The sequence below is a fragment of the Talpa europaea genome (genome assembly GCF_964194135.1).
Source record: "Talpa europaea genome assembly, chromosome: 3".
In the NCBI taxonomy this organism is placed as follows: Eukaryota; Metazoa; Chordata; class Mammalia; order Eulipotyphla; family Talpidae; genus Talpa; species Talpa europaea.
Genome location: NC_140069.1, coordinates 122,320,592 through 122,333,047, shown reverse-complemented (window position 1 = coordinate 122,333,047; position 12,456 = coordinate 122,320,592). Strand labels below are relative to the sequence as shown.

General features: G+C 35.5%; 1 protein-coding gene across 2 annotated transcripts in view; it reads left to right on the top strand.

Annotated features, from left to right (window-relative positions):
* DOCK4 (dedicator of cytokinesis 4) overlaps positions 1-12,456 on the top strand; it is a gene marked incomplete at both ends in the record, with an annotated part of 364,189 nt that overhangs the window by 210,427 nt on the left and 141,306 nt on the right. For both annotated transcript variants that reach the window (XM_084230776.1, XM_084230775.1), the window contains one exon: positions 11,296-11,421. In XM_084230776.1, coding sequence (XP_084086902.1) covers positions 11,296-11,421 — 126 coding nt within the window. The remainder of the gene's footprint in view (positions 1-11,295; positions 11,422-12,456) is intronic.

Below are 12,456 nucleotides of genomic sequence, written 5' to 3'. Positions count from 1 at the left end.
CAATCCTCTTTTTTACCTTCATAAACTGATGGCACATGGTTGCATTCCTGCCAACTGTACTTTTAAATCCCCACAGACCGTTAAAAGGAATTACCTAGGTAAAGAGGAGAGTAGGTTAACTTTGTATAGGAAGTAGACAATGAGGTGGAAGGAGCCTGTTGGGAGAGTTGGATTGAATTTGGGGGTGTTGAACATGTTATCATCACAGAGTTATGAGTCATTTATTTCAGTATTATTGAATTATAACAATGATTATTGGATTATAACAATGATTCTGATTTTTAATGATGCATTGAGAAACTTTGCTCTCTCTGAAATGAAAACTGGTACCTATTGGCACCACCTATTGGCTAGAAATATAGTGTGTGACCTTTCTGATCATTTAATTTCCTACTTACTGAGCCATGCTCTCTTTTTTTATTCTTTTAAAGTTTCTTTTTTAAAAGATTTTATTTATTTTTGTGTAGAAGAACTGAGGTCTGCTGTGCCATGTGCGTTAACTCCCGGCCAGGAATTGAACTCAGGGTGTTGAGGTGATAGCAATGAGACTTAACCCCTAGGCTACCAGGGAGGCCCTTTTTTAAAGTTTCTTATTGTCCGTTTTACTTAAATAAAAGTTGCAAAAGTGGTACAAACAATTCCTAATTTCTCAAAAGTTACTGAATTGGAGTAACTCCTAAGGATTAATTCAGGGTTTCTGATGTTTTTGTGTCTATATGTATGTGTATATATGTTTACATACACACATAAACATACACACACATATATAGATTTATATATGTCACACATAAATGTATTTTTCCCTCTGAACCAGTTGAGAACAGATTGCAGTTTGTTTTCTTTCTACCCTTGCTTACTCCAGTATTTGGTAACATAACTATAGTACAGTTATCAAAATGAGTAGGGTAACGTTGAAATAATACTTTCATCTGACCTATAGACCTTTCTCAGATTTTGATAATTTTCTGAATGTTCTTTATGTAAACAAAAGCCAGGATATAGTGCATGCAATTGTCATATCTTTTTCATTTATTTTAATCTAAGCCATTCTTTTTTAATGACAGTGAGAAAAGATATGATTCAAAATATGATATTAAACTGTGCTCTAAGATATTTTTAAAGCCTCCTACAGTATTTTTTTTAAAACCCAATGCCAAATTATAAGCTAATGAAAGCAATGATTAGAATTTAATTTTGGTGTTTAAATTGATTATATTTAATTCAGTTAAAATCACTAGCAATAACGTTTGAAATATTTGTAGTCTATCACTAAACTGTAGCCTTTAGAAAGTATTTCAATAAATTGAAATAATGAAATATTAAATTACACTTATATGCTATGCTTGATATACATATTAAAAACAGTGTTTTTTTCCTAGTGGATCACTATGTGCTTTGTGTTGTGAGAGAAATTACAAATACATGGTAATAGTTACATTAAAAAGCAAACAAAGAAAACCCTTTTAATCTTAACACAATTGTCAGTGTATGCCTTTGAGGTGTTATCCTAAAACATGAAAGTATAGAAATTTTTAAGGTAAGTACTCTCCTTTCTTAAAAAAGAAATTATTCATTCTTTCTGAGTGGTCTCATTCACTCTTAAACTATCGTTTCTACTGTATGCCAACAGTTCCCTGTCTAACCCTCACTTCTAATCAGTAACTTCTTTTATAGTTAAGACTCAATAAAAGTTACCAATTTCAGATTATCTCTTCTGTCTGTAGTTTGACATTCATCCTTACTTACCATATATGGCTTTAGTTGTATTTTCTCTATAAGTCTTAGCCATGGGTTAATCATTTCTTTAAAGAAAATACAAGCACTTTCTCAGAACTTTGAAAACTCAGATTTGTAGAGTAACAGTTATAATCACAAGATGATTTATTATTAAGAATAAGAACAAGAAGGGCCTCCCATGGTGGCGCAGCGGTTGAGCTCTGGGCTGCGAAGCTGCCTGCAGCCTCTGCAGCGCCAGTTCGATCCCCGGCCGCCAGCGAGGATCCCACATGGCATGCAGACCTCTCCTGCCACCCGCTGCTCCCCTCAGCAGTGTATTTCATCACTCTGCCTGTTCTGTTCCTCTCTGGCTCTGGTGAACTCTCTCACCCTCCCGCGCTTCTGACTGTACCCAGTGCTTGTATAAATAAATAAATAAATCTTAAAAAAAAAAAAGAATAAGAACAAGAACAAAAATTTATTATTAAGAATAACAATAAGAAGATATTCTTATTCTTTTTCCATGTTAAAATGTAGGCATGCCAGTGAATCAGGTTACCTGTTCAAAGATCTCACGAGGTGATTTTTGGAATTTGATCCTTGGTCAGAGTGTTGATTATCCTCTACCCCTGGTGGTATCAAAATTGCATCTTTGAAGAGGTGATGTTGTTTAAGCAAACAGTCATCCATAGGTATATTGACAGATTGAATAATACTAATAATTGAATAATAATATATTATTGAAAGTCAGACACCAAGCTCTGACTCTTAAGAAAGGAGAGAGATTTTATTGCTTTTTCATTTTTAATTGACTTGAAAGTGCATCAGAATGAGAATATATATCCCCACATTTGAGCAATGGCAGTGTTAATAAACTTAAGGTTCTGGCTTCCAACATGACAGTGTTTAAGGACAGCTGTCATTGGGATAATCTGGTCCTGCTAGGTACATTCTTTAAGAAAGGAGGCTCCCTCTATCAGGTAATTAACACACCATTTAATAGGCTTCTGATATGACACCGATTCCTTGTTATTTCTTCATCTAACCTGATTCATTTCTGCTCTCTTGTTTCTTTCTAATGCTGCTGGGTTTTGATCTGTTGACTTATTTTCCAACAGTGTTGTCTCACTTAACACCAATCACACTAGACACTTGGCTTGCTTTCTTTCCTTTGTTTCTCTGTTCCAGAGATCTAAGACCGTGTCTCTGACCTCCCTGTATAAAAACATCGTTTGTTTCTGTCAAGGTTTTTCTGCTTAATGTAGCCAAGATGTACCCCTCCAAGTTCTTTATGACTTTGAGTTGGACTCAAATAGTTTATATGAGGGTCTAGTATATAAATAGGTTATAATTTAGTTCTATTATATTTATTTGAAAAGTCAATTATTACCTTTTAGAAATAACATACAGTATTCTACTTCACAAAACAAATCTTTGGTGATAGATTTTGTTAATTAAGCACAATAGAATTAAAAATTCTTGCCCTGATAGTAATGAGGTCCTTAAGTATTCAGAAATTCGCAATTTTTATTGAAGATGTTTTCTAAAAGAATTTAATAGTATCATCTTGAAGAAATTTTGCTGACACGTCATGGTGTTCATAATTTTACAGTTCAGGTTTAAAAGTCCTAGCAATTGTGTTTTACCCTTCACCCCCACCTCCCAAAGACAAAGTATGCAAGTACTGTCAAGAAATAGCATTTTCAGGGCCTCCCTGTTGGCACTGCAGGTTGAGCACAGCGCTGTGAAGCTGTCCGCATCATCTGCAGCACGGGTTCGATTCCCAGCCCTCCAGTGAGATACCCACATGGTGCGGCAGACCTCTCCTGTCTCGCCCACTGCTCCCCTCAGCAGTGTTTTGGTTGTTCTGTCTGTTCTACTCCACACTGTCTCTGGTGAATTCTCTCACCCTCCCACGCCTCTGGCCTGTACCCCAGTTCTTGTATAAATAAATAAATAAAATCTTAAAAAAAATAGCATTTTCAGAGTTTCAGAATAACTGCTATATCTTGATAAGAATAGAATAATCACTGTCACTTGTGCCACAGCTCACTTCTTCTATCCCACCTGCCCTTGCTCAGTTATGGAAGTCCTACTCGAGGCACATGTCCCCAAGAAGATAGGGCTCCTTCTTACTTAGCAGCTCGTCAAGGGATATGGTATCTGAACAGGAGGCAAAGGCTGCCAGTACCTTTTTTCTTTCTTTTTTAATTGAATAACATTGGTTTACATTATTGTTGGTATCTCCAGGTATAGCCACCATAGTGCACCAGCCATAAAACACTGCCCACCACCATAGTCCACTGTGCTCCCTTCCTTCTTTGTTCTTATCTCTTCTTGGCCCCACTCCCCCTCAGCATGCTTCAGTTTTGTAATCAGCTTTCAAGGGTTGGTTTTTAAGCTTGTCTTTATCTGACCCTTACTTTGGTTTCCTCTATATTCCACATTTAAGTGACACCAACCAATAATGATCTTTCTCCATGTGACTTATTCCAGTTAGCATTATCCGCTGCCAGCATCTCTGATCTTCTTTCCTTTGTGTTGCTAAATTCCTGGCAAAAGTGGCTAAGAGGTCAATGGATCCCTTTTTTTCCTTCCATCCCCTATTCATAAAGCAGTGGTTACACCCTAGATGCAGAAGGCTGAGAATATTGGAGAATTAGTCACCTCACTCATTAGATAAGAGGTTCCACATGAAGAGAGGCAAGCTGAGAAGATAAAGCTTACAGCCCCATCCTAGCTCCTTGCTCATAAAAGCGCACTGTGAAATGCTGCTGTGAAGCAGGGCTGTAACTTTAAAGAATGGCCACTCTTCTACCTCCAGCTCTGAATCAGTGGGTCAGAGATTTGACCCATAGGGAGAGGTTTTCCACACAGGGAGAAAACTCCAAAACTCTCATGAAAGGAACTGACTATGAGAAATAGAATATGTGGAGAATTAAGTTCTTGAAATAATGAATATTCTGGAAGAAAAAATTTTTTTTTAAAAAGAGTGAACAAAAATAAATCAAACCTCCAAAAGATATGAATTACTATCATGTGCACCAATATATCCAAAATGGGGGTACCAGAAGGAGAGGAGAGAGAAAGGAACAAGAAAAATATTTGAAGAAAATACTGACAGAAAATTTCCTAAATTTGATGGAAAAAAAACAATGTACACAACCATGAAACTCAATAGCTCTATGTATTACAAACAGAAAGGTATCTACAGCCAGACTTATAGTAAAAATGCTGAAAGACAAAGTTCAAAGAAAGAAAGGGAAATTTTAGTGGCATGAAGAGAGAGTCCCAACGAAAAGGGTGAACACTCAAATTGATGCTCTGACAGGGAAGAGGGGGACATGAATATAGACCCTATGATAATTCAGGGCTTAAATTTTAGATTTCTTATGGGAGTCAGGCACTGAGATATGCACAAGTGACATTAGAAGCCACTCCTCACACTGACCCTGAAAGAGCTGTTAATTGTCTAAAAAGGTGATGAATGTGCATGATTCTCTCATGAGACATCAAAACTCCAACCCTCTGCCAGTGGTTTGAATTTATATTAGCTCAAGGAAAAATCCATTGCCATGAAATTTAATGTGAAAAAAAGCCCCAATTGAGTAGTCTGAAAAAAGTATGGGTATGACCACTCTATATTGCCATTTTTACACCCATGGTACATGGTAGATCTGTGTGGTGTGGGGAGGTGGAAACACCCCCTGAAGATGAGTTATAAGATAATAGCAATAATCAATCATGAAATATTCAATAATGAAGCAGATTCAACAAACAGGAATTTTGACATCCTAGAATTTTAGGTAAAAAATTATAAGGATAGGAGTAAATAAGAGGTAGAAAATACCCACGAAGAGAAAACATGATGAAAAATAACAAGGAGAGTTTTCAGATACACTCATCAAAAAATGTTGTGCATCCATATATCTGGTATTTTTCAAGACACTAGTGATAAAACATTTAACTGATCAAGTGAAAAATCCTTGTCTCTATGGTGTTTCTAGGGGATAATAAGAACTAAGCAGAACTTCTAAAATTCTTTTGAGAAAGTCATTTTAAAAAACCAGTGGGCTGTTTTAAAACAAAATGAGCACAATTGAAAAGAGAATCTATATATTATAGCTTAAAATTCTATCCAGAAGTGTAACACAAAGGGAAAATGCCATGGAAAACCTGAATAAACATCTTAGAGATTGAAAGGATTTAATGAAAACGATTAACATGCATCTAGTAGGAATTCCAGAAGGCTCAAATAGAGTACATATAAAAGCTGTAATATTTGGAAAGAAATGATTGTGAATCTGCAGAGCTTTTACTGAGGATATGAATCCTCAGATAAAAGAAGTCAAAGTCACGAGCAGAATAAATAAATTCATACTATGGAACCGCAAAGACAAAACAAACTGGAGAGAAAACAATGATTATCCAAAAAAGAAATAGTAGTCTCAGCAGCAGTTATAGCGGTCTGAATATCCCAGAACAGTATCTTTTAAATGCTGGAAGTAAAGGCCAACTTTGATCATAGTATCTCCCTTAACAGGTAAGTATAGTAATGGCCACCAACTGTTATTTAAAAATGGGAATGAAATAAATGTTCAGATAAAGACTGAGAGGATTTACCACTCAAAATCACTGAGAGAACTAGTCAGAGATGATCATCAAGAGTAAAGAATTGAACCCAAAAGGAAAGGAATACAAGAAGTTATAGTGTATAAAGAGAATGATATATGTGAGTGTAGCTCTACATAAACATTGGCTGTAAAGAATAACAGTTTCAAACTATATCATTAGAATTTAAAAGATATAAATTCCTGGAATTGCTCAGGAAGATAATAGATCTGTTGATTAACATTCATATTTAAGTCGATTATTTGTGTTGAAAAGATAGACTATACAACTTCCAGAATTTTGGAGAGAGAAATATGGGAACTAAGAATAGCTAATTAATTTAAAGCTTAATTAAACCTAATTAATTTAAAGCTTGTGAATGAAAAAGGAAAACAAACAAGAAACAAAGAAAAATTATAATTGACAATCACAAAATAAGATGGAGTAACTTCCCTTCCTAATACCAAATTACATTTGAAAGGTCTTCTCAAGGGTATTTTAGAATCATCCAATGTTCCGAGCTTTGACTTAACATCTGGGCTCAAATCCAGAATCTGTAGGTCATTGGGAATTTGATGATCTTAATACAGGTTTGTGCACTTTATTTGTATTTGCCAGTGACATCCTTGTCAAACCTCCCAGATTGGAGTATTGCTCTTGTTGGTTAGATTTGCCTTTGAAACTTTCATACAATTTAACTATTTAAATTTCCATAAGACTTGCCTATTTGGCTTAATTGAATGGTAAGTGGGCATGCCTACTAAAAGAAATTGTTTTCTTTGGGTAGGTAAGTCACTTAGAAAACATGATTTTTTTTTTTTTGATAGAACCAAATTTGGTTGATATTCGTGGCAGTGAAGAATAAGAGCAGTGGCATGGTATACTAATATTAGTGACAGTGGTAGTGATAGTGGCAACAGCTAATATTTTTGTGCAATATGATACCTGAAGTAACTTATGGAGTTACTGTCATTATTATCTTTATTTTACAGATGTGGAAGCCAAAGGACAGAGAAGTTAACATTAAGGCAGTGTCATATAGCTATATAATATACTACTTAAACTGCACTCTTAATCACAACATGTATTCGTCAAATATTTTTTGTCACTATTTCTCATTTTTGCATTGCTGACATTCATAGTTACATGTTATTTGGTTCATTGGTGGCAAAATGGCTGATCTAGTCTAAAATTAATTTTGCCTCCTACTTAAAAATCATGCTGTGCTTGCCATTTTTTATGTAAACATGCAGAATTTCATGAATTTAAAAGGCATTGTCTTATAAAGAGAGTTAATTTCTATTCCTATGAAATTAGAGCTACCAAATAATCAGCTGTACTTTGGTTTAATAGAAACAAAGTCTTTCCCTACGATTGCTCTGTGAGCTGAGCTTAATCACAAAAAATATGTTGTTTTGTGACAGGCTCCAAATTAATGACTATGCCTTTGTTTAAAATTAGACATCAATCATTACAATTGGGTCTTAATCATCTAGGCTGATGAAAAAAATTGATTTTTAATGATTGTTTCTTCCAATAAAGCGAACATTTCTTCCCTAGCAATTTCATTTTTGGTACTGTTAGTAAGGGCCAGAAAAAAAGTAATCGTAAAACATTACTGATGTATTTTGTGAAATTAAAAAAAATAACTTAATTATTCACCTTATAGTTTATCTAAGTCCCTGTTTTAAAAAGTCTTCCCTGAACTTTCATATTCCCTCAGTAATGTTTTCTTATTTTACAATTCCTATTATGCATTTAAATCATTCTGCTTCATATTCTATTCTATTCATCTATTAGATTATTTGTTCCTTTGGAGAACAAACTCTATTGTATATATCCCACCTTTCACCTTCTCAGGCCAAAAGTTCCCACTTTACCCAGTGTGGGCAGTTTGAATTGTAACAGTGAGGTAAAGTGTGTGGATCAAAGTTTAGGAGCAGCTCCTGCCCTGTATATAGTAGATAAGGCAAGGACAGTAAAATTAAGTTGTCTCACATGGAAGGGAATGGAGGGGAAAGCATTGACCTGTAAACACATGTCATACATGACTACTCCTTAAAGGTTGAAGTCAGCCTCAGGTAAAAGGACCATTCCCATGTAGTGTTGAAGAGGTTTTTTGTTTTTGTTTTTTAATCTTAATACATCATTTCTTATTGTTCTAGTGACTGATTTATCCAACCTGTTGTTTGTAGTCATGGTAATTTAGACCCTATAAAAATAGGATCAGGAGTTTCCCTGTTTGAAATAGTATGACAGAAGCTTTTTGTGGACTTGTTCCTGTGGATTCACCTCTATGTCATGCTTTTTCTTTGCTTTATTGAAAGCATACCCACTCTGTACTGTTTCTTTGTTCAATGTTGTGAGGTTTTTTATAGAGACTGAGTTGGTGACTTGGAAAGCCTCATATATGTTGTGACCAAGCCCTCTGTCCAGTGTACCTTTTCAGTTATTGACTGTGTATGAGCTGTTCATTCTCAAAATGGTAGTACATTCAACTTCTCCCTCAAATTGTTATCTCTTGGCTAGACAAATGAAATCATTACACTAAGGGCTAAATCTGTTTACATTTGTGCCCTTCCCTACAATATTTTTTTCTCTAGTTCTATCTTTAATTTTCTTCCACATTGCTTAGAGTACCTGAGAATTGACCAGTGTTCCCAGCAGTGTGTACCGTGACTGACACACACTGGTATTCTACAAATACCAGCTACTGCTGATGGTAATGCTGATGGTGTTGGTGTGGGTGAGTATTTTGAAAGGACAAAAGTGGGAGGGGAACAGGGGTAGTAGGAGAGCGTGAGTCAGGGAGAAATAGCTACTGGGACAGATGGATTCTAATTCATGTTAGTTGTCCTTATTCTCCTGCCTCTGTGTTTTAAAAGGCACCAGTAGTGCCACATAATCATATCCCAGCAGTGCCCAGACTGTTGTGGCCATAAAACCACCCAGGCCGCTTACTCCCTACCTCATCCCATGTGGCTGTCTGAGGACAGATGCTCCCTCTGTTCTTTTCAGTCTCTAGACTCAGGTGGTGGGGGTGGGGAATGAGATAAAGGATCTTGAAGTAAAATTAGGCTGTAGATTTAATTTTAAAGTCCCTGAGCATCTGCCAGATTTAATTTAATTCTCACAAGCACTATTAGATACATACACCAGAAGCGTGAAGAAACAGTGATGCAACCCTGTCCCATCCTCTTCTTAATGTCATTGTCCCTTGGGTGTGCCACGTTTAGGTCAGATTTGAATCCCAGGAAAGGCTTCATCTTCTTTCCCAGCCTACTGATTTTTTGTAATTTTTTAAAATTTTTTATATTTTTTACATCATTTTTCATTTTTGCACAATGTATGCATTTTCATCTTGGTTGTAGTCCCCATACAATTCCTACCACCCTTGTTTTGATCCTACTCCTTTCTCCCCTCCTTCCCCCATAATGTGTCTCTTGTTTATAGTTATAATTAGTCTTTTTCCTGGTCCCATAAATGCCCCAAAATAGATGACTGGTCAAGAAGATGTGGTACATATACACCATGGAATATTACTCAGCAATCAAAAAAGATAAACCCGTGCAATTTGCAGCAACATGGATCGAGCTGGAAGGGATCATGCTCAGTGAAATAAGCCAGAAAGAAAAAGAAAAATACTGGATGGTCTCACTCATAGCAGGAATTTAGAAAACCTACTGATTTTTTTTAAAGCAAATTTTCCTAATGTCTTATCTGCTGTTCGGAAGCAAGCAAGCAAGCCAACAAAACATTGTTTTTATTGTTGTTTGTTTATACTATTGGAAGGATGAAAGGAAGAACCTAGTCTAGATGTGTAGCAAGTAATGTTTTGCATTTCTTTTTGATTCCAGCATGATTGTAGCATTCTATGAACTGTGTTCATAGATAGCATTTTAATATTGTCAGTTACAAATGGGGAATGATAATTTGCATGTAATATGTATGTCATTGAGCGAAAGAGTCTAGTAAGTAATGATGTAGTTGGAGGGTCTTTGAAGTATAGATTTTGTTATCCTCTTGACTTTACCATCAAAATGTTATTTCAAAATTGAGTAATTTAGGTTAATGACAGCTGAAAATGTTTTACAAGTTAAGGTATCTTTGGTTTAATTTTCTGTCACTCATGTAGATAAGAGGTTTGTTTTTAAATAATAAAAAAGAAAAGGGAGAAGAAAGTAAAAAGTTGAAAGAGAAATAGGATCGTGCAATTTACAAGCAAACATATTCCTTTCTGTAGTTCTTCCCTGAGAGCTGAGGAAACAGGGTATGAAAAAAGAGTCATTCATTTTCTATCCATCCCACTGTGGTAATACCAGAAAAATAAAAAATAAAAAAACAGATAATTTACTACCTTACTGACTAGATTCTCTTTTGTTTGTTAGTGTCTTGTATCCACCTAAATTCTTCTCAGTAGAAAATAAAGTTAAATATTGGACTCTGAATACTAATGAGAATATAATCTTCGTTGTATTTTAATCACCTTTTACTTCAATTTTGAGAAAAATTATGCATAGTCTTAAAATCCTTGAATTATATGTCTTCAGGTCTATGTTCATTTTTATGATCTTGGTAAGTAATTATTCAGAGGCCTTATGGAAAAAGAAAAATTGGGACTCCCTTTTGGATATCAGTGTCTTCTAGATCCAGGTAGCCACTGTCGATTGTTGGAATGCATGTTGGTGCAGGGGGTTTCTGTCTGGGCACTGGGAAAGAGGGTGATGGTGCTAAAGTCAGGTTTGTTAGTGTTCTGTCCAATTATTTCCTTGTGGCAGCAACCCTTCTTACATGGAAGAATTCAGGTAATCAAGTTGGAAAAGTATTATCTGAAAATTATTGCTATAGTGTCTATTGATTTTGTAAGACTATTAGTCCTTAACTTAAGCAAGGATGCCATAGATTTGTGTTTCTGTTCATGATATTTTTATCCCATTTTTTGATTGTGTGATCTTATGTTTGTTTTAGGGTTAGCAGTTTCCCTACAACTATTACATGGGGACATTGAACAAATCAGAAGAGAATATTCATCAGTATTTTCTCATGGAGTTTCCATAACAAGGAAGTTGGGTTTTTCTAACATTATTATGCCGGGTAAGTGACTTTAATGAATCAAATGATGAAATTTGGATGTTTGTTTTGTTGTCAACACTTGAGAAATTTTTCAGATTGTCAGCTTTGAAGAATTCAAATGTGCCAAATGAGATAGTGTTAGAAAGCAAAAGTTTTTTTAAAAATATCTTTACATTTTGATTATATTTGGGTAGGTAACTTATGGAAGCCAGGGCTCCTTGTCATTGTGACCATGATAAAAAGAAAAACAGAGGTGGTTTCTAGAAAATATTGCACTCCCCAGTGGAAAATGTAGTGTAAAGTCTCTTAGAGAAGATCCTTACACATTTTTGATAAAAACAGTTTTGAGCAATAGATGACCTTTCATGGAAGATTTTTTCACCAAGATATGTATTTGTCTGTATAAAAAACCATATGTGTACACCATACGTATTTCTATACCACTCCTAGTTCTATTTTTGTGTACAATCCAGATCTATATTAGCTACTAACAAATGCTCCAAAAAAGTTTTGTTTCTAAGTGAACAAAGTAGGGGTTAAAGAAATTGACAATGCAAAGTAATAGTATTTCTCAGGGTGTCACATTGCACTCTCTACAACCAAGAGAAAAACAAAAACAAAAGACCAAATGACATGACCTCGAATGTTGACAGTGTTTTTAGAAATAAGGTCCTCAAAGTCACTGTTTTAATCCCGTGTGTAAATGCTAGCTGAGCGTTAAATCTGACAAGGCCCCCAGTGCAGCTCTGAGACTGGATGTCAGGGTTGCTGTGAATAATGACCTGATGTGATGCAAAAACAGACTAAGATTGCCCATTGCCGTGCTTTGTGATTTCCTGATGGAAATTTTTCCATGCAGGGCAGGCTAAGAGAACAGCCTTGAAGTTCCTAAAATGACCTGACCTAGCTTTGGGACCCAGTCTGCCTGAGCATCTCATGCTTCTGTTGTCAAAAATGACTGTTTATATGACTGTTTACTTGGTGGCATTTTATTCAGTGGCTCTTGCAACCGTTCATTATTTCCTTCAGTTGCTATAAATAACTGGTGTTTCCTCT